Consider the following 27,711-nt stretch of genomic DNA (forward strand, 5'->3'; position numbering starts at 1 on the left):
CATCTCTCTCTCTCTCTCGCTCTCTCTCCTCTCTCTCTCTCTCTCTCTCTCTCATCGCTCTCTCTCTCTCTCTCTCTCTCTCTCTCTCTCTCTCTCACACACACACACACACACACACACACACACACACACACACACACACACACACACGGCTTCTCAGAGTCCATACTAGGATCTTTATCAGCTGGCAAAAGCATGCTTTCAAATGAGGCAATTCCTCTTCTAGCGAACAAACACCACCTGCCCTCACACAAGTCTGCTTCATATCCCACACTCATGATCAAAGCAAACACATGTTTATGTTGACTACAGGTGTTGATTATACTCCACAGAAATTTTTGTTTCATTAATGGTAATATAAAACTTGAAATCTTAACATTCCATACTGGTGAAATGTATTAATTTGTATTAGTTTTTAAAGTTAGAAACAAAGCTTTGGGTTCACAGTGACATTTTTATATATGTTTCTTCTCCTTCCTCTCCCTCTCTCCCTCCTCTCCCTCTCTCCCTCCTCTGTCCTCCTTTTTGCTTCCTTTTGTTGACCTCTTTTCTCCCTTCAAATAGTTCTCTCCTATGCTCACATGTCAAGCAGATTCAACAAAATAAATCTAAAATTTTAAGTTTGGTTAGAAAATACCATTAAACAAGTAAGTGCTTAACTTGGTTCTGATCATTTTTCAATTTTGTATTCATTTTTTTAAAAATGAAAATGTAATTATATAATTTTTACTTCCCTTTTTTCCTTCTACCCTCTCCCATGTCCCTCAAACTTCCTCTCACACTGATAGTCTATTTTCTTTGTTTATTATTGATATGTATGTATGTATGTATGTATGTATGTATGTATGTATGTATGTAGTAAGCATCTATCATCTATCTATCTATCTATCTATCTATCTATCTATCTATCATCTATCTATCTATCATCTTTCTATATAACTATCAATATTTGAGAGCTGTTGGTTATTGCCAAGATATGAGTACCACCATTGCACCATGCTGGTCATTGCTTTATCTCATAGGCATGATGGCTGGATAGGACTATTGATTGCTTCCTTCCCCGACAGCTTATGTAGTACTTTTTGTGACCGTGAAAATTAGAGTGCAGGAAGGAGGCTTTCAGGTTAGATTCAGATCCAGTCTTCTGAGTTCTGTGTCTGAGGTGTGTGGGATCTGCTGTAATAGGCAACTGACTTCCCCCTCTGACATGCAGCCAAGGGTAACAACAACAGATGTCACTGTGCAGCTCTGTTCACTACAGTTCTGGTTTTGCCCCATTCTTTAGTACAGCTATTTGTTATTGGCTTCCACATTTAAAAGAAAACTCCACTCTCTTCTTCAATCTCTAGACTTTGTATTTGACTGCTTACTCAATGTCTTGCCTTAGTTATCCATTAAAAAAAAATATTAAGATGAGCTGGCAGCGGTGCCGCACGCCTGTAATCCCAGCACTCAGGGAGGCAGGGGCAAGGTGGATCTCTGTGAGTTGGAGGCCAGCCTAGTCTATAAAGTGAGTCCAGTACAGCAAAGGCTACACAGGGAAACTCTGTCTCAAACATACAAATAAACAAACAAAATTATTAGATGAATAAAAACAAAACAGAACTCCTAATTTCAGATGCCAGGCCTGCTCTCTCTCCAGGTTGTCACACACTTACCACCACTGTCTCCAGTCACTCATGTCAAAATACAGCATATAATATTATTTTTTATTAGTTACTCACCTATTTTCTGAATTACTTTCCAGAGACATACTAGATCCATGTGTGTGTGTGTGTGTGTGTGTGTGTGTGTATGTGTGCGTGTGTAAGTGTGTGTTTTCACACTGATAGGGCTCATATAAAACCCTTCACCTTCTCTCAGTCCATCTCCTACAGTGCCTTTTTCAGTGGACACTTCTCACTATTCTCTAAGCTCTACTCTCTACCCTCTACAAAAACCAGAACAATCACTTCAAGGTATGAATCGGGGCCACATTGTGCCCCATCCCTTCCCTCTTCTCACGGCTCTCCACTGCAAACAGTACACACCCAAGCTCTATAAGCTGGTTTGTCTCTCCTTCCAGGAGGCAGCGTCAGACCCTTCCTGTTGTTTTCCCCCTGAGCCTCTCAGATGTCCGGCTTCACGTACTCTCGTTTTCTCCCCAATCTTTGAATGCCTCCAGCTCATCCCTGTTTTGTAAATACTATAAATTTTGTTGTTGCATATTTGAATTAACCTTCCAGGTCTTGTCTTGTGGTCTACATGTAAAGTATGGGGTGTATATAGGGCACTGTATATATGCATATACATACACATGTAAAGTATGGGGTGTATGTAGGGCACAGTATATATACATATACATACACATGTAAAGTATGGGGTGTATGTAGGGCACTGTATATATGCACATACATACACATGTAAAGTATGGGGTGTATGTAGGGCACTGTATATATGCACATACATACACATGTAAAGTATGAGGTGTATATAGGGCACTGTATATATGCATATACATACACATGTAAAGTATGGGGTGTATATAGGGCACTGTATATATGCATATACATACACATGTAAACTATGGGGTGTATGTAGGGCACTGTATATATGCACATACATACACCTGTAAAGTATGGGGTGTATGTAGGGCACTGTATATATGCATATACATACACATGCATCTGTTTGTGTTTCTATTCTTACCACAATATTCTCTGAAGAAAGGAAGAAAAGTTGACTGTCGCTGAAGTGTGTCTAGTGCATGAAAGAATGCCTAGAGCGTAGTAAATGTGCAATAAATAGGTTAATTCACAATATTTTAAAAGTGCTTGACAAGTATGCTAACCTAGATAAAAATGCATTTAAATGTATAGACTTTGCCCTTTAAGCAAATTAATTGATAGTAATCATTTTAAACACATAAAATGTTGCAGAAATGACCTTGTTCTGCTATTGTTTCATAGCTAGAACAAAGAATCTACATAGACTGAATTTTGCAGAATCTTTATTAATTCTCAATAGATGAAGTTCAAGTTAACAACTTTGCTACATAATTTGATATTTTTATTTTTCTGAGAAGTATAATACCAATAAAAAGCAACTTTAGGCTTATAAAATACCTAAATATATATAAAGCATATTCATTATTCTCAGAGAAAATAGCATTTTATAGAGGTTTTTTGTTGTTTTTGTTTTTATAACAGATTTTCTTCCTTGTGCATTCACTGACAATGCTGTTGAGATGCATTTACAAGGAGGCCATATACATTAAAGAAAATTGTTACATGTATTAAAATGACATTCCTTTTTATTCTCCTGCATTAGGAAATGCAGTTATTGTCTCTGGTAAGTGACAACAATTACAGCAGCAACAGAGAACAGAGCTGCGGGAAGTTAGACACATCTTAGCCCTGAAAAGCAGTTAGGATTGTGCCTATACCAAGAAGCTCTTTGGAATTTGAAACAGTTTTATATTTAAGTATATTTCCAGTCTGTCAGCTCGATTGATTGCTACTTACCTGCCTCTCCTTTGTGGCGTCAGTGTTTGCAAAGGATACAGTAACTGTGAACACAGAATCAAAGCACAGCAAGCCAGCCGTCAGGCAGATTGCTTGTTAGTGTGCTGCATTAGGGGACCTTGGATTACCTTTACGTGTACTGCTTCAAATAGTCCAGGGAACACTGAAGTTTGTGTAAGGGTCTTTGGGCATTTTGGTGCAAACTCAACATTCAAAAACATTGTGTTCATCATAGGAAAGACCTATAAGACCTTCCTTAATGGAGCCTCCAACTCATGCATAACAGGACAGAAATAGAAGCTGTAACAAAGAGGTTCCCACCCGCAGGGTTTTAGTCCTTTCTCTGTTGCTGTAAGAGATTATCTTAGCCGAGTTATTTTCATAGAGGAAAGTTCTGAAAAAATGGCAAGTCCCAGAGCTTGGTGCTGACAACTGCCCAGCTTCTGGGTGGATTAAGGATGTGGCATAGTGAGATGGAGCACACATGTGAAAGAAAACTTCCCATAACAATAAAGCTTCTTCCTTGATAACCTGTCCTTCCAGGGAACTCTGTCCAATCACCTCCCAAAGGCCCAACCTCCCAACTACCAATAGCATGTGATTTAGGGGATTATCTTTCCAACACATGAGGTTTGAGGGGCATATTCAGTCTGTGCCAAGGTTCAGGATTGCATGTGGATGAAAGCAAATATGGAACAAAGCACCATTTTATTTTTGTCGGAAATTTGGGATAAGAGAAATGAATACATTTTTTGTAGTTATTTTCTGGCCAGAAAAAAAAAAAGGATATAGACTATTTTCTTTTTTTAAAGTTAATTTAGAAAGATACTGATATTTTAGATGTCAGTTTAGGTATTTATTCTTTTATAGAAAATAATACCATAATTACCAAATATTCCATAAGGCAGTGCTTACAGCACCACAGGACAGCGAGCATGACTTTTCTGTCAAGCCATTCTGGATAAACCATTCAGCATCTCCAGCCTTTGTTCTGAACCAAACAAGCAAGACAGCACCTGGCTTTGCTGTCCTTTCCTTTGGAAGTGATGGACTTTTCTGCTCTCAAAGTGACACACTCAGTCTGACAAGGACCTCTGTGCATAGCTCTGCTCAGGCTGATCCCTGACAGCCTCCCTCCCATCAGCATGTAGCCAGCCCTGCCCTGTGTAGTATCTGACCACTAGGTCCATGTCTGCTCTCAGAGAAGAGGTAGAAGAGGATGGCCAGATGATATTAACTTCTTTCAGTGGACATCAGTAACCAAAAGTCATCCTTACCAAGGCGCATTTGCATTTTGTACCTTATTTCTAGATTTCAGAGCCACAAAATTGTACATGTATTTTTTTGGGCAATCAATTCTCTGTTCATATCTCCTCACACATCTTATTCCATCTTAGTTTGTCTACCTATTTGCTTCTTTATTTATTATAGATGTTTTAATGAAATGCACTATTTTGTATTTTGTTTTCTCAGTGATATTTTTTGTTTTAATAATTATCTTTGTATTTCTAAAGTGTGATTTTTTTTTTTTTTTTTATTCTTCTACCCACTCTTCCACAAGGCTCTGTTGGCTCTGACCAATGTTTTGCTGTGAATCTCAGCATCTGTTTTAATCCCTTGCTGGGTGGGACCTTTCAGAGGACAGCTTATGCTAGGCTACCATCTGCAAGCATAGCAGAGTACTGTTAATAGTGTCAGGGGATGGCTCTTTTGCATGGTCTGGCCAGGCATTATTTGGACATTCCTTTAATCTCTGTTCTTTTTTTTTTTTTTTTTTTTTTTATCCCTGCATATCTTGTAGGCAGGGTAAATTTTGGAGTGAAGTTTGTGTGGGTGGGTTGGTATTCCCTCTACTAGGTGTCCTGTCTGGTTAGAGGGTGGCCTCTTCAGTCTCTATGTCCACCACTAGTAGGGGGCCTCAGCTAGAATCACCCCATATCCTCCTAGGAGCCTACCCTGTTTTAGGTCTCCAGCCTCTAGCCTGTTTCAGAGATGCCCCAGGCCACTGTTTCTCTTCTCTCTGCAAGCCCTCTGTCCTCCTGACCCTCTCCCTGTGTGCCCTCCCTACATCAGACCCCTACCCTCATTTCTCTTAGGATGCCATCTCTTATCCAGTTCCCTCTCTCCTAGCACTTCCTCTGTTTATTCTATTTCTGCTTCTCAGTGAGACTCATACATCCTCCCTTGAGCCTTTCTAGAAGGACCCAGAGGAAACAGGATCTCCATAAGATGCTTAACAGAGCCAACTAACCAGGGCCCAGAGGGGCTTGCAGAGACCGGAGCACCAACAAAGGACACTGTGTGGACTAGAGCTAGGGCTCCTACACAGAGGTAACTGATGTGTAGCTCAGGTCTCATGTGGGTCCTGTAGTAAGGGTTTTTGTATATGTTTTCTGATCACTTTGCCCTGGCAGGGCTGCCTTGTTGTGCCAGTGTGGTAGAGGATGTGCTTAGTCCTGATGTGACTTGATCTGCCGGGATAGGTAGGTGAGGAGGGAGCTTATTTTTTCTGAGGGGTAGGAAAGGGAGGATAGGCAGAGGGAGGAAGGATGAGACTGGGAGGAGAGGAAGGAGGGGTCTATAACTGGGATGTAAGATGAGTACACAAATAAGATAAATACTTTTAAGAAGTATTTTTAAGCAATACAACAGAATTGATACTGAGGTATATTTAAATACAAACTGTTAGAGGTTGGTCTGAAGTATTTTTATGTTAATTACTACTTGCTGTCTCCGTGCCCCACCTACACCAAGCCTAAGAGCCTAACCTATTGGACCAATAAAAGGCTATCACATCTGGGCAGGGCAAATGGGACAGGCGTGGTTAAGCTTCTGCTGCTGGGGGAGACAGAGAGAATGTTGGGTAGAAGAGAGACTGGAGGAGAGAAGAGAAGAGGAAGCTGTGTCATAGGTTAGGTGAACGAGAAGTGCATGGCTGGAGTGGATGGAGGACTTGACCCAGATGAAGAACAGTAGCAAGTATTTGGGATTATGGATGGGAGGTAGCTTGATAGAAATTATTAGAAGCAGATGGCATGGGATTGGAGCAGGTATGGGATACCTGCCTCACTATGGGAAGTAGTTTAGGGGATTACTATCTGCCCTGCCCCAGGTTATCTAAGGCTATTTTAAAATAAAAGAGGTGCCTGTGTCTTGATTGAGTGCTATCAAGTTAGACAATACTGCTGTAATAATAATTATAGGCTCATTAATGAACATTTTAGGCCATACTGATAAAATAACTGCATCAGCAAACCCTGTCTTACATGAAATAATCAAAAGTGTAGACCTGTATAAGTAAATTGTTTCCAGGGTGCACGTGATTGATTTGTCTGTTCTACAGAATTTCATCATTTCAGAGACTATTCTAGAAACTTGTACAATTCAGTCAACACAACAGAAAACATCATTCCATATAGTTTATTTTGCTTTGAGAGATAGGCCTTATGAAGTAAGTCTATGAACAAATCACTTTACATGATAGGAGATGATGCTGGACTTTGACAAATAGACACAATACAAGGTTAAGACTTGGGTTAGGATTGTAGTTAGGGCTATAGGGTTAAGACTGTAGAATTAAGATTATAGGGTAGGACTGTAGGGTTAGGATTATAAGGTTAAGGCTAGGGTTAGAATTGTAGTTAGTACAATAGGTTAAGACTACGGTGTTAAGATTGTAGACAAGGATTATAGGTAAAGAACTATAGAGTTAACACTATAGGATTAGAATTATAGGGTTAGGACAACAGGATTAGAACTATAAGTTAGGATTATAGCATAGGACTATATGGCTAAGACTCTGGGTTTATGACGACAGGATAGGACTGTGGGGCTAGGGCTATAGGGTAGAACGGCATGGTTAGGACTATAGGGTAGGACTAGAGATAGCACTATAGGATAGAGATGTTAGTTTGTACAGTTCAATGAGGTAGACAGAGTCTCACTAGAAATTTGGATTAGGAACAAAGACTTGAAGGAGAGGAAGTCAGTCACACATCTGTGAAGGAAAGAGGATATTTAGATATGTAATGACTAACTCAAAGACTCTGAGGCAGGAGAATACCTGTGGTGTTCAGAAGAGAAAGAAAGTCTCATGTCTGAGGTAGAGCAAGTGAGGGCAGCAAAGAAAAGTAGCAGTGTGTCAGATCATGTGAGACCCCAGGGAATGTTAGATGGATTTTGGCTTTTCTATGAATCAAAAATAGGAAATAAAGAAGCGTGTGATCAGAAGGAAGACTTCAGAAAACTCTCTGGGTTTCAAGGAGATTGAGAGTGAGTGTTGATCTGGAGTAGGAGGAGCAAGACTGGAAACAGGGGAACAAGACTGTGAGGAGGGTCTCAAACAGTTGCATATTCTGAATGTAGAATGAACAGTTCCAATGGATGATAAATTGAGATAGAGAGGAGCCATGCACAATATTAAAGCTTTCATCAAAAGGAAAATGGTTTAAGCTGTTTGTAAAGGTTTTAAAATTTTGAGCAATGTGGGAAGGTGAGAGGATAAACAGCCATGTCTCAAGCTGCTTTCATGTCCTGCCTCATGACTGTGCCAGGATGTGCATGCTACATTCCCTTCTGCCCAGAACTTCTCTGCAGGACCTTTCCCTAGTCAGCTTTTTCTTCCCACTCCATCTTCATAGACCACCTCATGTGCTTGCATTTTATTGTCTGATTTATTCCATGAACTGTTTATTCCATGAACAGTCAGATTTTAGCATTTCTGCTTGCAGCCATATCCCTTGTACCTAGGAGAACAATTCATACACAACACACAGTAACTATTGAATAAAGGCATCTGTTAGTGTTATAGCAAGCCATAGTGTAGAGATGTGTTAACCCCTGCAGGCAGCAGCACTTTCAGTGCTTGGGGACTATGAAGTCCTTGGTCAAATATTGAAAGCACCACTGTGAGTGAATAAGTGAATAGAGCCCAAAGCACCCAGTCCCAGTGGATAACTGTTTGACAACTGAAGAGAAAACTAACAGAATGAGACACGTATAATGGATAAATATTAACCTGCTGAATCAAAGGCATACGATCATGACACCACACACAGAATGTTTGTGACATCTCCTGGAGCTGTCTCTGTTACAGTTACAATGAGTTTTACACACACACAAAGAAGTTATTCTGACCTCTAGTGAGTCTAATTACTTGAAAGCCACTTTTCACCCCACCCATGGAAGAGTAGGGAACATTTGACTAGACATTAGAATGAGGAGAGTCCTTCTGGCTAACATAGAGTTAACAGTTAACAGAACTCTAGGCCAATGAACAACTAAACTGGTCTCCTCAGAAAATAAGTCCCTCAGCTCTCTGTCCAGTTAGCAGGGCTCTGGATAGTGGAGTTAGTTTAATATGTGGTGGGCAAGGGGCAGATCCAATTTTACTTTCCACTTATTTAGAGGAACTGAAGTTCCACTTGGGGTGGGGTTGTTTAACTATCTTCAAGAATATCTGTCAATAGGATCATCTGAGTGACTGATCCAGGCAAATCTGAGAAGGCCAATTCTTACAATGACTTTTAAAAATAAAAACAGCATTAAATTATTGTTAAATTTTTAATCACTTGCACTTCTCTAGCTAATATAAAATCTAAACAGAAGGTTGACCAAGGAAAAAAGAACCACTTTTTGTCAGTTCTGAAGTAATTTCTTTAGGAGTATGTTAAAAGCCTGTCAGTGTGGAAGTAACATGCAGCTCCGATAAACTGTCTTAGAAGCTCAGGGTTTGCTGAAGACACAGGGCTGTGAACAGAAAGTCACACGGCTGCTTGGCTCCTGCTGAGACTCTTACTAGTTCGTCCATGTGCCTGTAACAGAGCACTATAGACTGCCCAATTTATAACGAGTAGTTCTAATTTACTGGCTTACAGTTCTAGAGACCAAGGTGAAGGGACTGGTATCTGGTTAGGACCTGCTTGCTGCTTATCCCTCACTAACGGATGAGAGACCAAGGTGGGCTTCACAGGCACACTTCCCTGATACAGGGGTACCAAACCCATCCATGAAAGGGATTCTCTCAGGGCCACATCATCTCTTCAAGGCGAAAGCACCACTTCTCACTTTCAGGCCAGTGACAAGTAAACTTGAGCCTGAGGTTTGGAGAAAAATAAGCATTTGAACATATGGGCTCCTTCTCTTTCTGTGTCTGCTTCTGGCTGAGAAACAGTAGCGTATGCAAACTTATGGCCAGCTGAGCCTTCCATGTTGCTTCTACCTTCCTTTCATCTCTCAGATGCTCTGGGCGGTGCTGGAACTCAAGGTAGATTTTATTTGAAAATGTGACAGTACTTTATGTAATCAAATCACTCAGAAGTTGAGCAGAGCTTAGTTTTCATTCCAGTAACAAACTATCTACAATACAGTGATTCTTGTGTGATTTTGGGGACACGTTTCCTCAGGGGGAGAAACGACTGATTCAGAAATAGGGAGGTAGATGTGGTTTTGTATTTTCATCAGAGTCTTTTCAAGCTGCAGAGAAACAGCAGACACTTGTTTGTAAGGTTGAATATGTCTCAGGACAGTTAAAATTGTGTCAAGGATACAAATTGTTATTAAGGTATGTCATTCAGAGATATTATTTTTAATCAAAGTGAAAAGGGGGAGGAGTATTTAGTTATCTGTGTAAAAGACTGACGTTAAGTACATGATGATAAGGTCTGAGGTTGGGATCCTCTGCTACCTTAATAATGAAAAACATTTTTAAAAATATATTTGACTACACAGTGTTACATAAATTCTTCCATGTAGTTCTCTCATCCAAAAACTGTCCTTGAAGTTCAGGTACTGTATAGATTAGAAAAACAATATTTCATTCCATCCATACATTGGGATTACTTAGAATACACATAACTTATGCCTGGACAGCTGGCACTGTGATTGAAAGCACTGGCTGCTCTTGCAGAAGACTCAGGTTCAATTTCCAGAACTCACAAAGCAGCTCTCAGACATTTTTAACTCCAGTTCCAAGAGATCTGAAAACCTCTTTTTGCCTTCATAGGCACTGCAAACACATGGTGCACAGATATACATGCAGGCAAAACATTTGTACACACAACTTAAAAAGAATCCAATGTATATTGGATTCTTAAATGTTTCAATTGTTTGGTTGATTCTGGTGGTGTTGGTTTTGTTTGTATGTGTATTATTGTTTGCGTTTGAGAGTGAGTCTTCTATTTCTCTGATGGTTTGATATTCATTGTGGAGCTCAGGGTGAGACTGAACTGCAGCAGTCTCTGGAGAGCCATGATTACAGGTATGGGGCAACACACTCAGTTTGCATAAATTTCTGACACTTGGAGTGCTATGAACTTTCCATGAAGGCTCAGTGAGCAGTGAGGTACTTGGAGAGAAACGGCTTCTGCATGAGCATCTTGAGCATGTTGTCAGAGGATAAAATCACTTTGTTTGCTGTGCCTAGCTCTTCAAGAGTCCAGCTGATGATAAACATCTCACAATGAAAAGAAAAAATAAAAAAGTTAAAAGCAAATTGCCATGTGTTGTGTGTTTGAGGCTGTTTCTTTAGGCTGTGATTATAGACATTCCTCCAATTGCTAGTTGGTCCCCTTCTGTCTATAGTAGGATCATAGGATCTTTTCTGGCCACCTGTCTTGCTGTGGCTCCTCATGTGCTTGGGCATGTCATAATTCTGATAATCCATTCTGAAGGACAAGTATCTTTTTTGTTATTGTTGTTCTGTTTTAAAGAATGAAGTCAACATGGATTGCTCTATTCCTATGTCTTAGTACTGAGTTTCTGATCACCACATAGATTTGGACTTTTTTTCTTCCCAGCTGGTTGGAGATTTCTTAAAGATAGGGTCCTACCTTATTGGTAACATACATGCATCCTCTCTCTCTCTCTCTCTCTCTCTCTCTCTCTCTCTCTCTCTCTCTCTCTCTCTCTCTTTCACACACACACACACACACACACACACACACACACTATATACTATAGTAATTTAATTGTGATCTTTTGAAATGTCATTGTAAAAACTAAAATGACATGCTGAAATCTCCATCTCATGAGACTTTTAGTCACTGATATAAAGAAACAGACAATTTGAATTGAACTCCTATTGTAAGATGACCACTCTCTGATAGAAAACAATGCTCATGTTTTTCAAATAGTTCTCTCAGGTTTTTCATGTTCCTAATGAGGAGTGAGACTGGCTGATAATTATTAGCATTGAAAATGGGGCAAAGGAAAAGGCAGAAGGGGTAAAGAGCCATAGTGGACATGGAAAGTGAATTCCGACAATGAATAAACTTCATTTCTTTCTCACCCTACAAATGATTCAATCTCTTAATTGATAGTTGGGACCAGAATGTAGTTTATGATGGGATTTTTAAGGCCATGGATTTTCTTATACTTTACCCTATTGTTTATTTTCTAAAACTAGATCATATATTTTATATCTCACATTGGTTAATTACACTAGTCAAGCTTGGATGACATGATTTAGAAACAAATAAGTCTTGGAGTTTTAAGGGACTAACAACACACATATTGATTTTCTTTTTTACATTTTTTATTAATTTATTCTTTATCCCATCCCTTGTATCCTCCCATTCTTCCCCCCCCCCCCATTTTCCCATTATTCCCCTCCCCTATGACTGTTCCTGAGGGGGATTAGCTCCCCCTGTATATGTTCATAGGGTATCAAGTCTCTTCTTGGCAACCTGCTGTCCTTCCTCTGAGTGCCACCAGGTCTTCCCCTCCAGGGGACGTGGTCAAATGTGAGGCAGGCACCAGCCAAGGACAATACAGGCGGTAAACTTTAAGCCACGACCCAGATCTAGCAAAAGGTCAGAACATTCTCCACAGTTGAGTGGAGAGTGGGATATGACTTTCTCACATATTGATTTTTATTTTATGTCATAGTTGGAGGATTAGACAGTTTTTCCCAATGGCTTTTGATATAGAAAGCCAGGATGTTGATATGATAACAAGCATGGCTATTCCTTTCCTACTATGGAGTAATCAGTTCATTCATTGAATAGAAAGACAGCACCAATAGCATCAGTACTCCAATTTCCCATGAGATTAGATACTGTCTCTGTTTTTGTCCCTGTAAGATTTTACCCCATGGGTGATAGCTGTTGGTTGTTAAGGAGAATTGTATGAGAAGGTTAAATGCTTTAGACAGTTAACAAGACTTCTTGGACTAGGAAGATACACCAGAATGTAATTTAAAAGAAAATTGTATTCTGAAGAGCTTCTAATGACTGAAACTCCTTCCTAGAACAGTGACTGACAGATACAAAGCAGCCACATAATTAATTCTTACTGAAGAGATGAACTCAAAACTTCTCTTTGCCTTCATTGTTACATTACTTATAATATAAGAATTAAAAATTGGGGTAGGGGAAACTGATTAGAATATATTATGTGAAAAATATTTTCAAAAAAAATGAAACAACAACAAAGAATAAATAGATTAAAGTGACTGGAAATAATCATTGGTTAAAAAAAATTCCTTCCAGTGGCATTTTCCAGTCTCATTAGAATCCATCGTCATGGCCTCTTCTACAGTGCTTTAAGTTTCGTGGCCTCTTCTCCACTACTTTAAGTTTCATGGCCTCAAAGACAATGCAGTGCAAGGGCACAAAAGACCAAGCTGTCTATTGTGAAAATGAAAAAGATAAGCTAGTTTTCCATAGCTTAAGTAGAATATATCTGGTCAGTTCTTAACTTGGAAGTTGCTTAGCAGAAGGTTACTTTTCTAGAGAAGAAGGCTGGCTTTGCTCAACTGTGTGAGTCAGTCACTTCTCACTGCATCTTAATCTGAAGAGTAAGACAGACTCATAAGGTTTGTAATCTTGCCATTATTTGTCCTCTTTTGGAAAAGTCCACAAAGTATAACTTGAACATTTCATTAAGCTTTGATGAGAGCATATTTCTAGAAAATGCCTTCAGTTTCCCCTGTGCTTTCACCTGCTTGTATGTTAAGTATGAGGTCAGTGTGTCAATATGTTAATGTAATTGCGGGTAACTTGTCTAGACCTTAGTGAACATGGACACTCTATGTTTAAAACAAGATGACTTTTTAATTTGTGAATTAAAGATCGTTATCTCATATAAAATACCAGCGTCTTGCTATTGAAGTTAAAAAAAGAAGGAAATGGGTTCATTTAAGCAGTTCCCAGGTAAATCCAATAATGATTTTCGATGTCGAATTTCAAATCATTGCATTAATGCATAAGTAGCTAAAGCCTGAGGATCGGGGCTCTAGCGTTTGCTGTTACAGATGCTGCAATTCCATGCTTTGCTCTTCTTATGTACTTCCGAGACTCCAGATCAAGAGGCCCCAAGGACAGTCTGCAGTTTCAGTGTTAACTGGATATGGAAATATGTGCTGGAAAGATTGTGCTGCTATGTGCTTTTTGTGACACCTGAAATGTGTCTGTTCTCGGGTACTGCCTGGCATGCAAATGCACTGCTGTATAAGACACTTGAGTATTCCTCTTTCAGTAAAGATTCACATCAGTCACTCCTTTTCCCAGAGCAAAACTCTGCTTTCCTCCTTCTGTGACTGTCCCCCCCTTATGACAAGAAGCTGTAAAACGCAGAGCTTGTGTATGAACAGAATTGGAGCATAACAGTGCTGAGTATTCATCATGTGAACTTTGAAAACCTTAAAACAAGTCTGTTACACTTCTGTTGCTTTTGGTGACTTAAAGATTGAAAGGAAAAGACACAAAACAGACAAGGAAAGAAACAACAAACAAGCAAATCTTGGGTCCTTAGACTCACACAAAATCGAAGCAAAAGTCCAGTCCTAACTTAAATATTTAGCCCTTGCATGAATATTTACTAAATCACAATTAACATCTCTATATTAATGAGAAGAATAAATGTTGTTCCTGAAACTTCAGATGATTGTTGGAGAAGTGCAAAGAACTCTGCATTTGATATTCATTCTAGTTTTAAAAGCTAATGAGATATTGTAGTTGATTTTCTTTACAGAGCACATCACAAAAATGTCTTGTATATGGGGCAAGTAAAAAAATGTGAAGAGAGAGATCCTGAAAGTTCTGAAGCCCAACTTGTGTGGAAAATGTCAGTGTTTTAATATTAGTTACATTGTACAATGCTGAAAACTGTATAGTGTGACTGGTTTCTCTAGAAAGAATTTTTTCCCTTTTTTAAACAACACACTAAGTAGTCATTTTGTCCTATTTAATAAACCAAGCCAAAAGTATCCTTGACAGTAAACCAAACCATACCTTGTGGATAATGTAAGTTCTTTCTTTTTAATTTTAGAATCAACCTTGTCCTATGTTAGGCAGCTGGAGGCCAGAGTCAGACAGCTGGAAGAAGAAAATCGCATGCTGCCCCAGGTGGGTGACTTCCAGAAGCTCATAGCTAGCCAGTGTCATTTGAGTTGTAGCCTTTTATTTGAATTTTAAAGTCTCAATTACATGCTATCCTTTAAATGATAGAAATCATGTTGTAAATAGCCATTCTTCATGTAGACTGTGGTGACATTCCATGATGGCCATCACCCTGATTTCCAAGTGGTGCACTGAAGGATGTAAATATCAGTAAGAATGTGACATAATTTAAAATGAGGAAGAGAACAACACTCATAGTGCTGCCCATTGCATTGTGCATGTGAGCTGGTGGGGAAAGTGAAAGGACCGATTTAAGTTGAAGTCTTGCTAACTTATGTGCTAGATAAAGTTGTAGATTAAAAGTTCACACTTCAATTAAATGAATGCTTTCTAAACGTCTTTGATAAAAATTGAACTCTTTTAGTGAAACAATGTATTGACAGTAATTGGCAGATCTTTCTTTGGGGCTTCAATATCATCCCTGGTGAGTGTAATGTTGCATTTTTTCTGGGATAGTAAATCACTTGCCATATATTTCATTTGTAAAATTTCTGTAGCTGTTAAGTTAATAAGAATCAGGCTGATTTTGTGAGGTGGTGGTTTTCAGAAAAGACTTTTTCTTTGAGAAATTCAACAAATCCACAGGTTCCAGCCTAATTTCCTATCTGAGAAGAAGGCAGTGATGTGTTTCAATGTCTAATAATGGGTTTCTAGGTGATGAATCCAGGAGATCCTTCCATATTCTGTGGCTATTTTCATTTTGTAAGTGACTAAAGGATAAATATACCTCAGGCAATACATAAGCAAGATTTTAAGTGAAATAGACAAACACATTCTATTCAAAGACAATGTTTACAACTAAAGCAAGGACCTTTTGGGAAGACATTATGGTTCGAGTCACCTGGTTTTGCTTTTAAACCATTTTTGCTCAGATGTCATGATTTGGGTCCTTGTGCCTGCGTATGAGAAAGCTTTTCTGTCTTCTCCATTGGCCAACTTACTTCTAGAAATCATGAGATTAATGAAGTGAATCTTATCCTTATTCTTAAACTCCACCTACGTTCTAATTCATGGTACCAGAAGACACTGTGAAATAAGACACTGTTGTATTTTCTTTTATGTTCTTTGTTACCCTTTCCCCATTTCCAAATGTATTTCCTTTTACATTGAGTGTTTAGTATGACTGCACTAAAGTCCTCGACTGAAAACAGTGAACTTCTACCATTTTATAAAGAAAATATTAAAACATGGCTTCTTGTGCATGCCATATCTCAAGCAAGTGTAAATGTGAGAGAAATAAGGAAAGAATGTAAAACGATAATACATTTTTGTTTCCCTTTCATTAGGAATAGGACTTCATCTTAAATACTGAAATGCTAGTGTGTTAGTGTATGTGCCATCTTGTTTGAAAAGAAGTACAACTAATGATGAGATAATTGGTGGTGGTGGTGGTGGTAGTGTAGTTTTTTATTTTACTGTGGGGCTGGAGATGCATGACTGTAGGTAAAAGTACATGGTGGCAAGCCAGGGGCGCCAGTTTGATCCCAGGGCTCCCACATGTCCTGTGACCCTACACATACTGTGGAAGGTACCCACATGCTCTCATGTGCACCCACATGCATACAATACTAGATAAGAAATGTAGTAAAATGTTTTACATGTGCAAAAATAAAGTTATAACTCTTGAAGGAAAACAGAAATATCTTTGGGTATACCTACAGTATGTGAATACTTAAATATTTTGGGGTGCATATTAAAGTGAGGAGATATTACATGATCCCTCATGTTAAAGTGTTGGACATGCTTTAAATATAGCTAGCAACAAAAGTCTTCATTTTGTTTTTTCCCTAATGCATAGGGAAGATTATATTCCACTGAACCTAATATGTTGATGTAAGCAATGTGTTTATTATCTGTACCATTATTAAAGAAAAAAGTCAGTTATACCACATCAAATTCTAAACATTAAAGATGAAAAACAATCTTTTAAGTTTAATTAAACATATTTACATATCACTTTAAAGCAAACTACATTATTTAAAATGTATGACAAAAATATGATGGCTCTCAGTTTGCAAACAGTAACTTTAAGCTTTTAACTTCTGAGTATCAGTTACACTTATAGCTATGGCAGTTTTATGATAGAGCTGCTGGCTGCATCTGTACCTATGAGCACAAGTACACACATACACACGCACACACACACACACACACACACACACACACACACACACACGTGTGTGTGTGACAGCCCCCAATGTAGAACACTATAAATTGGTCTCAGAGTACTGAGAATCCTGTAAAGGGCCTCTCTGAAAAGACTGATACTGGGCTGCATGGCCCAAAAGCACGTGTGACTTGCTTTTAGATGTTTTGGGTGCTATTGCAAATAATGTCTGGTAACCTTTCCCTGCAGAACTCCTTTGTACTTGCTTGATGTTAGCTGGTGTGCAATGTCAATCCAGTCCTACATGGGGATATCTCTGCATAAATTAGCTTCATTATTAGCACACTTGATTTTCAATTATAAGAGGTTTCTCACTGTGCCTTGATTAGATGGTATCTTGTATTCCAAAATTTATTTAAGAGTGCCCATTTGTCTTTGAGTAAATGGAAATAAGAATGTAGTTGCTAATTGGGATCCTTAGTACGTCAGGCTCCTTTGAGGTTCATTTCTGATCATTCATAGTTTAGCCTTGGCAGTTAGAGAAGAAGAAATCCCCCTTTAAAGCACCTACACCTACACCAATTTTCTATATAAAACAGTTTATAACAAAGTCCTAATTGTAAAAGGTTGACCTCTTCACTTGTTAGCAACAAGGTTTGGTCTTTTACAAATTTGGGGGGTGAGGTATACAGACTTGAGACCATGTCATAAAGCTGTGCAAATTTATCAGGCCTCACAATGATATAGCCACCTGAAGGTACACAAGTGTCCAGGCTGCTCCCCTGAGTACCTCCAATTGCCAGGAACACTCTAACTGCCCTCTGGCTAGCCCCACCTTCCCCACCCTACAGAGTAAAATGCCCAAGATCAGGATTTGAAATTCCATCAATCGTCACCCTGAAAACCTCCACTCTGGAAAGCTCTGCCCACCCCCGCCCCCCAATGAACCTTATATGAACCCTGTCTTCTGCTCAGTTCTATGCTGCTTCTTGCCAAAGCAGAGACACCTATCTTCCAGGTTCTTCCCTCTCAATAAATGTCTTGTTGTGCAGTGTGACTTTGTGGTGTTCCTTGGCTCCCACATGTCAGGATACCTTTCCATCTGAGCTGTAACATGTACATCAATGCCGTAACCCGGGTAGACTCCCCTGGTGACTGCATTTCTTCTCAGGGTCTAAGTTTCACTAGGACTCTAATCTTTATCTCCAGTCCACCCACAACAGGCTCACCTTTGGCTTCTCACTCACTAGCAGCCATTAGGTGAGTTTTCTCTTGGGTTAGTGTAAACATTTCCATGAGTCCAAAGAAGCAGTCATTGAGCATCTAGCACTGCTCTGGTAGTCTCGGAGGAGGAAGTTCCCCTAGCCATGATTTCTGAGCCTATAGCTGGGCCTCTTTGCCTGACCCCTTGCCGCCACCATCAGAACTGCAATCCTATAGTTCCTTAGGTCTACGTAGGATATTATACCCTCTTCCTACCTTCTCTTCAGAGATGCCTGGAATCCCATAGTTCCCCTAGGCCTTTGTAGCTTTTGTGACTCCATTTCCTGACCCTTTCCTGTAGATGAAATACCCCCTCCCCAAGAGCTGGGTATTTTTGTTCTTGCTTTCTCTCCTCAGACATAGCCAGCCTAAGCTCCTGGCCACCTATTAGGTGGGTTGGTCCTCATTCTATCATCCCCAAGTCCTGGGGACACCTGTGACTACAGGTTGCAGTGACATTCCCCTTCTTCATCCATGGGAACAATGTCTTCCATACCCTCTCATCCCGCCCCCCCTTGGGATGCTTTTTTTTTTAAAAAAAAAACTTTCAGCCTCTTCCATGAAATTGGAACTGAAGGCCCATAATTTATTCACTTGTGCAATCAAATTTGGCCTCAATACACCTTAAATAATCAATATGAAGAGCCATTTAATAACACCTAGATTCTAATATCATTTGGGACCTTTGAAAATACTGTTGGGAAGTGGAAAGTATTTTCCCTTTTCTTGTTTCTTTTTTTTCTACTCCAAGTCCTGTTTTTGTTGTTGTTGTTGTTGTTTTTTTTTTTTTTTTTGCCTTGTCTCCCCACTCACCTACTCCTGAGCCCCCCTTCTATAAGGTATGAATGTAGCCTTTTAATTTACCATTGATGTATTTGTAATTTTGCTGCAAAGTGGGAGCCTTGAGTCAGACCTAGCATGAGGGGAAGAAAGCGAGGGAGTAGGCCACAGCAGCATGCACACAGCCAGCACACACTCTTTGCTCCCTCCTGCAGAGTCCTCTGCTTATACTCAGAGCTCAAAATTTTCCAATCTCTGAGACTCTTTGTTCCCAGCTTACTGCATTCAGCTTTTACAGGGTTTCGGGTACCTTTTAGGTATGAGTGGCATTAGACTGTTGTTTTATGCTGTTTCAATTTGATTAAAAGTTGGCTCTGGAATCCTGTGGGGCTCCTCCTCCTCTAGACCCAAGCATGCTTATTTAAGGGCTTTCTCCAAAACCTCTGGTCCAAATCAGGTGAGCCACCTGACTATGTGATAGATAAAAGGACAGACTGTTCACAATAGGGACTATTGCTACTCATCTTATATCCTTTTGGTTTTGGTTTAACTCTCTAAAACTTTTACTAAGGCATAAATCTTACTTTAAGATTTCTAAGTATATTGGGTATGATGAAAAACCTGTACAAACTGTAACAAAGGGGTGAACTTAAACTCATCAAACAGGGGTAGATAGTTAAAAATCGATACTTAGTTAAAGGAAGCAGGTGGCTTGCTGCCAGCTTAGCTGCTTTCTTCCCATGAGGATTAGAGCAGTCACATGGCCCACATCCATCTTTGCTGGGATTGGAAAGGATAGCTTTTGCCACATGACTTCACTCCCTTGTTGACTAAAAGTGACCACATGGCATAAGCCAACCAAAAAACCCCCCAAAAAACAAAAAGCAAACAACTCCTCCTAGCTATGAAGCTTGAACCAGATGATTCATTCCCTGTCTGCAATCATGCTAAGAAGTTTCTGCCTTATAAGCCTCAATCCACAGGCCCTACTCTCCCTCGTCAGCCTCTTAGGTCTCCATTTTTCCCTCCTTAGTGATAGGCTGCCTAAATCAGCCCCCTCAGGTGTCCAATTCCAGACCACTGGCCGCCTTTATACCCCCTGCTGCTACTCAGTCCTGCTCCACCATGGGACTCCCTTTATCTTACCTTCCCCGGCCAAAACTGGCCATGGCTCACCTTCGGCTGGAGGTTGCCAGAATGGACACCCATGGTACATGTCCCATTCTCTTTAAGCAAACTCTTCCAAACAGAAAGGACATTCGGGTCCCGCACTGCTAATCTTTCCACATTTATATATTAACCAATCTTACAACATCACCCTCTATGATGGTTATATGATTCTCCACAACCATCTTTTCTGTGAGGAGTACAGACAATTCTGGGACCTAATATTACCCACCCAGCAAGGCCTGAGTCAGTTCCTGACCAGGACCCTGAGTGGAATTACAATATCCCAGAGGATATCTTTGCTAGGCATCAGTTTATAACTTGCCTTATTGCTGGTCTTGGCCAGACTACCCTTAAAACAATAACATAGGAATCAATCAAGAGGTCATTGAGGACAATCATGAAAACCCATCTCAATTCCTAAACTGTTTTACAAAGGTCTCCTACAATATACAATCTGTATTCCAAGACACCAGGTAGAAAATAACTCTTTATGACCTACTTCTTCCAAAGATTCCTTGATATTAGGGCCTAACTTAAACTTCTAGAGAAAGGACTCCTGACTCTACAGGCAGAACTCTTAGCAGTGGCTGTTAAAGTATATCTCTGGAACAATGAAAAAGCCAGAAAGCAAAAAACACTGCATGCTAATGAAGGCCTTTTGATCAGGCCCAGCAACCACACAGGCTTCCGAAATCTGAGAACCTTTGGATGCCTGTTTCAAGTGCAGTCAGGAAGGTCCCTGGGCCCTGGCCTGTCTGGACCCAGGTAAAGCATGCAGACAAAGAGTGCCATCAGTAGGTCCTTTGGAGCGTTGACTGCCCACTTATCCCTTGCTCTGTTAGGGCATCAAGCCCAAATTGCCCTCCAGTCACCCTCCTAGAATTGCCATGGATAATTGAAGGGGTCCAGGCTCCCTTGGCCTCACCACAGCCATCTTCAACAGGAAGCCACCTATAGATATCATAGTATCAGGGTGATCTCTCTCTTTCCTTTTGTACACTGGAACCCCTACTCAGTCCTTACAGTTTTAGGGAACCATCCCTACTTCCTTTTCCCATATTGTCAGCTAGAGAGACAGCTTTTCTAGTCTCACAAAATGATACCACTTAGCCGTATTTTTAAGGATATCTCCTATACTCACCTTTTCCTAGTGGTATTAATCTGTTCCGTCCTCTTTCTGGGGAGGGACCTTATAGCCAAAGTGGGAGCTTCTGTTTCTTTTGCTCTTCCCATCGGTTTAGCACCAGGTTTGCTGACCATGTCCCTCTTTCTCCTCTTCCAAATGACACAATCTGACATACCTGTTCCCTTTCCAGCCTTCCCAGTGTATCCTTGCGTATGGGACCCCCAGGACGCTTCTGTAGCCAAACATAACCCTCCTCTCATTATCCAACTACAAAATCCTTTTAATCCAATCCAGGGCAAAGGCAGGACTTTGTCCACTCACCTGGTCCTGGTTGTTTGGAAAGTTTTGTCTCTCTGTATGCAGATGGGTCTGTGTTTTCTGGTGTGTCCGTAACCCTTGTTGCAAACTTGGGAGCTGAGATGGACATGGGTCAGGCTTGGTTGATGAATGAATGACGGTGGGTGACCACTGCATGTTTTGTTTCTGACTGGTCTTTGACTGTGTGAGCTTTCTGTGTTCTGGGTTTATTCATTTTGTTTTTGCTTTCTCAGCTGCTGCTTTGATGGCCAGAGCTCAGAATTTATCTCTGAGCCCTTTAATCACTAGATTCAGTTTATGAAAGATAGGATTTAAAAACAATGCTTCTTTAATAGTGTATACCTATTTTAAAACTACACATCCACACATTCATGCACAAAAATGTACCTCTGGACACAGATAAGCTTTTTAAACTTGAATCAAAGAGATTAACCTTCGGTTCACCAACTACTGTCTTCTCTTCTCACCACCCACTTCACTTTCTGACATACAAGGATGTCCAAACACTATTTCCTTCCCAGTTCTCTCTTCCTGCAGCATTTGTAGAGTATGCCATAGTTATCTTTCAGCCATGCCTACAGCTCAGCATTTCAAACTGACTCAATTACTAATTTGATTTAGGAACTTGCTCTGTATTTTATTAAAGATTTATTTATTTATCATATAGTGTTCTGCCTCCATGTACACCTGCACACTAGAAGAGGACATTAGATCACATTATAGATGGTTGTGAGCCACCATGCAGTTGCTAGGATTTGAACTCAGGACTTTTGAAAGAGCAGGCGGTGCTTCTAACCTCTGAGCCATCTCTCCAGCCCCAGAACTTGCTCTGTTCTCCTTTTCTATTTCTCTCTATGTTTACTTGTCCAGGGTAGCTCTTGCCTGGATTTTTTAAAAATTTATTCTTGTTACATCTCAATGGTTATCCCATCCCTTGTGTCCTCCCATTCTTCCCTCCCTCTCATTTTTCCCTTATTCCTCTCCCCTATGACTGTTCCTGAGGGGGGTAACCTCCCCCTGTAAATGCTCATAGGGTATCAAGTATCTTCTTGCTGCTGTTCTTCCTCTGAGTGCCACCAGGTCTACCTCCAGGGGACATGGTCAAATGTGAGGCACCAGAGTACGTGTGAAAGTCATACCCCACTCTCCACTCAACTGTGGAGAATGTTCTGACCATTGGCTAGATCTGGGTAGGGGTTTAAAGTTTACTGCCTGTATTGTCCTTGGCTGGTGCCTTTGTTTGAGCATTACCCCTGGGCCCGAATCTGCCTATCATAATGTTCTACTTGTAGGTTTCTAGGACCCTCTGGATCCTTCTACTTTGCTATCGTCCCATGCTTCTCTCATCTACAGTCCCAATAGGATGTCCTCCCCTCTGTCCCAGTTTCCTAGTAAGTGAAGGCTTTCATGGGACATGCCCCTTGGGCTAGTATGCAGATATAAGTGAGTATATACCATTTGAGTCTTTCTGCTCCTGGGTTAACTCACTCATTATGATCATTTCTAGCTCAATCCATTGGTCCACAAATATTGGGAATTCCTTGTTTTTAATAGCTGAATATTATTCCATAGTGTATATGTACCACAGTTTCTTTATCCATTCTTCTACTGATGGACACTTAGGCTGTTTCCATGTTCTGGCTATTATGAATAAGGCTGTTACATGTTTCAGCAAATTTTCTTGTTGTGTGCTGGAGCATCTTCTGGGTATTTTCCAAGGAGTGGAATAGCTGGGACTTGACGAAGCCCTATTCCCATTTTCTGAGATAGTACCAGATAGATTTCTAACGTGGCTGTACTAGTTTGCATTCCCACCAGCAATGAAGGAGTGTTCCTCTCTCCCCACATCCTCGCCAGCATGTGGTGTCACTTGAATTTTTTATCTTAGCCATTCTGATGGGTGTAAGATGGAATCTCAGAGTTGTTTTGATTTGCATTTCCCTGATGACTAAGGAGGTTGAGCATTTCTTTCAGTGTTTCACAGCCATTTGATATTCCTCTGTTGAGAATTCTCTGTTTAGTTCTAGGCCCCGTTTCTCAATTGAGTTATTTGATTTGGTGGTGTTTACTTTGTTGAGTTCTTTATATATTTTAGATATTAGACCTTTGTCAGATGTAGGGTTGGTGAAGATATTTTCCCAGTCTGTAGGCTGTCACTTTGTTCTTTTGACAGTGTCTCCTGTGTTACAGAAGCTTCTCAGCCTCATGAGGTCCCATTTATTAATGGTTGACATTAAGGCCTGGGCTGTTGGTGTTCTGTTCAGGAAGTTGTCTCCTGTGCCAATATATTACAGGCTCTTCTGCACTTTTTCTTCTAAGTGACTTAGTGTCTCTGGTTTTACATTGAGGTCTTTAATCCACTTGGATTTGATTTTGTGCAAGGTGACAAATATGGGTCCAGTTATATATTTTTTTACACATAGACATCAAGTTAGACCAGCACCATTTGTTGAAGATGCTATCCCTTTTCCATTGAATGGATTTGGCTTCTTTGTCAAAAATCAAGTGACCATATGTGTGTGGATTCATGTCTGGGTCTTCGATTCAATTCCACTGATCAACCAGCCTGTTGCTGTGCCAGTACCATGATGTTTTAATTACTATAGTCCAGTTTGAGATCAGGGACAGAGATTCCTCCTGAGTACCTTTTATTGTACAAGATTGTTTTAGCTATTCTGGTTTTTTTGTTTTTCCATATGAAGTTCAGAGTTGAACATTCAATGTCTTTCAAAAATTATGTAGGTGTTTTGATAGGGATTGCACTGAATCTGTAGATTGCTTTTGGTAGGATGGCCATTTTTACTATGTTAATTCTCCCAATCCATGAGCAAGGAAGATCATTCCATCTTCTCATGTCATCTTCAATCTCTTTCTTCAGAGTTTTGAAATGTTTTTCAAACAAGTCCTTCACTTCCTTAGTTAGAGTAACTCCTAGATATTTTATATTGCTTGTGGCTAATGTGAAGGGAGTGGCTTTCCTAATTTCTTCCTCTGCAAGCTTGTCATTTGTATATAGGAAGGCTACAGACTTCTTTGAGTTAATTTTGTATCCCACCAATTTGCTGAAGGTGTTTTTCAGCTGTAGGAGTTCTCTGGTGGAATTTTGAGGGTCACTTATGTACACTATCATATCATCTGCAAATAGGGATAATTTGACTTCCTCCTTTCCCATTTGGATACCCTTGATCTTATTGTTGTCTTATTGCTCTGGCTAGAACATTGAGTACTATATTGAAGAGATATGGAGAGAGTGGGCAACCTTGCCTTGTTCCCGATTTTAGAGGAATTTCCTTGAGTATCTCCCCATTTACTTTGATTTTGGCTATTGGCTTGCTGTATATAGCCTTTATTATGTTGAGGAAAGTGCCTTGTATCCCCGATCTCTCTAAAACTCTAAACATGAATGGGTGTTGGATTTTATCAAATGCTTTCCCAACATCTAAAGAGATGATCATGTGGTTTTTTATTTTCAGTTTGTTTATATGGTGGATTACATTGATGGATTTCCATATATTAAACCATCCCTGCATGCCTGGAATGAAGCCTACATGATGAATGATACCTTTGATGTGTTCTTGTAGTCGTTTTGCAAGTATTTTATTGAATATTTTTGCGTCGATGTTTATAAGAAAAATTGGTCTGAAATTCTCTTTCTTTGTTGAGTCTTTGTGAAGTTTAGGTATCAATGAGACTATGGCCTCATAGAATGGATTTGGTAATGCTCCATCCATTTCTATCTTTTGGAGTAGCTTGAAGAGTATGGGTATTAGCTCGTCGTTGAAGGTCTGGTAGAATTCTGCACTGAAACCATCTGGCCCTGGGGATTTTTTTGGTTAGGAGACTATCAATGATTGCTTCTATTTCTGTAGGGGAAATGGGACTATGTAGCTTGTTTATTTGTTCTTCACTCAACTTTGGCAAGTGGAATTAATCAAGAAAATCATCCATTTACCTTAAATTTTCAAATTTTGTGGTATATATGCCTTCAAAGTAGGATCTTATGATTCTTTGTATTTCTTCAGTGTCTGTTGTTATGTCTCCCTTTTCATTTCTGATTTTGTTTATTTCAATACTGTCTCTCTGCTTTTAGTTAGTTTGGCTAATGGTCTGTGTATCTTGTTGATTTTTCTCAAAGAACCAGCTCTTGGTTTTGTTGATTCTTTGGACTGTTTTCTTAATTTCTAATTTGTTAATTTCAGCCCTGAGTTTGATTATTTCCAGACATCTACTCCTTTTGGGTGTTTCTGCTTCTTTTTTTCCTAGGGCTTCCAGTTGTGTTGTAAAGATGCTTATGTGCGATGTTTCCAATTTCTTTTAAAGGCACTTACTGCTATGAATTTTCCTCTTAGCACTGCTTTCAATGTATCCCACAAATTTGGGTATGTTGTTCCTTCATTTTCATTGAATTTCAGAAACTCCTTGATTTCTTTCTTTATTTCTTCCCTGATCCAGTTGTCATTTAGCAGAGAGTTGTTTAGTTTCCACATACGTGTAGGCTTTTTGTTATTTCTGTTGTTGTTGAATTGCTGCCTAAGACCATGATGATCTGATAGGATACAAGGTATTATTTTAGTCCTCTTGTATCAGTTGAGGCTTGCTTTGTGACCTATGATGTGATCAATTTTTGAGAAGGTTCCTTGGGGTGCATAGAAGAAGGTATATTCTTTCTTATTTTGGGTGAAAGGTTCTATAGATATCTGTTAGATCCATTTGACCCATGGCATTGGTTAATGATGTTATTTCTCAGCTTAGTTTCTGTTTCAATGACTTATCCTTCAGTGAGAGTGGGGTGTTGAAGTCTCCCACTATTATAGTGTGGGGATCGATGTGTGGTTTAAGCTTTCTTAGTAGATCTTTTACAAATGTGGGTGCCCTTGTATTGGGAGCATAGATGTTCAGAATTGTGATGTCATCTTGGTTGACTTTACCTTGGATGAGTATGAAGTGTCCTTCCTCATCCCTTTTGATTAATTTTGGTTGAAAGTCTATTTTGTTCGATACTAAAATGGCTACGCCTGCTTGCTTCTTGTGACCATTTGCTTGGAATATCTTTTTCCAACCTTTTACCCTGAGGTAATGCCTATCATTATGTGTGAGATGTGTTTCTTGAATGCAGAAGAATGTTGGATCTTGTTTATGTACCCATTCAGTTGTCTGTGTCTTTTTATTGGAGAATTGAGACCATTGATGTTGAGAGATATTAATGACCAGTGACTGTTAAGAGTCTTAATTTTGATGTTGTTTCCAGTTGAGCGTTTGTGTAGTTGTGTTTTTTGCCATGGGATAGTTATCTATTTCCTGAGTAGTTTTGTTGTAGCTTGACCCTTTTGGGATGGAGTTTTCCTTCTAGTACCTTCTGTAAAGCTGGATTTGTGTATAGGTACTGTTTGAATTTGTTTTTGTCGTGGAATATTTTGTTTTCTCCGTCAATGGTTATTGATAGTTTTGCTGGGTAAAGTAGTCTGGCCTGGCATCTGTGGTCTCTTAGGGTTTGCAGGATCTCTGTCCAGGCCCTTCTGGCTTTTATGGTCTCTTCTGAGAAGTCGGGTGTAATTCTTATAGGTTTGCCATTAAATGTTATTTGGCCCTTTTCCCTTGCAGCTTTTAATATTTTTTCTTTTTTATGTATGTTTTGTGTTTTGATTATTATATAATGGGCAGTTTTTCTTTTCTGGTCAATTTTATTTGGTGTTCTGTAGGCCTCTTGTATGTTTATATGCATCTCTTTCTTTAGATTGGGGAAATTTCCTTCTATGATTTTGTTGAGAATAGTTTCTGGGCCTTGGAGTCTGATATCTTCTCTTTCTTCAATGCCTATCTTCTCTTTCTTCAATGCCTATTATCTTCAAATTTCTTCTTTTAATGGTGCCCTAATCTTTTGGATGTTTTGTGTCAGCAGTTTTCCAGATTCAGCATTTTTTTTAATGGTTGCTTCAAGATCTGTGATTGTATCTTCTAGACCTGAAATTTGTTCTTCCATCTCTTGGATTGGGTTAGAAAAGCTCACCACTGTGTTGCTCCCCTTCTTCTCTGAGGTCTCACGTT

At 39.7% G+C, this 27,711-nt stretch overlaps 1 protein-coding gene across 6 annotated transcripts in view; it reads left to right on the top strand.

The window, feature by feature from the left end:
• Window positions 1-27,711, top strand: part of Ccdc85a (coiled-coil domain containing 85A) — a 219,791-nt gene that overhangs the window by 150,041 nt on the left and 42,039 nt on the right. For 5 of the 6 annotated variants that reach the window (XM_051164826.1, XM_051164827.1, XM_051164828.1 and 2 more), the window contains exon 3: window positions 14,772-14,848. The exons of the other annotated variant lie outside the window; for it this stretch is intronic. In XM_051164826.1, the coding sequence (XP_051020783.1) occupies window positions 14,772-14,848 (77 nt within the window). The remainder of the gene's footprint in view (window positions 1-14,771; window positions 14,849-27,711) is intronic. 6 annotated transcript variants of the gene reach the window in all.

The sequence above is a fragment of the Acomys russatus genome, chromosome 22, assembly GCF_903995435.1.
Source record: "Acomys russatus chromosome 22, mAcoRus1.1, whole genome shotgun sequence".
Lineage (NCBI taxonomy): Eukaryota > Metazoa > Chordata > Mammalia > Rodentia > Muridae > Acomys > Acomys russatus.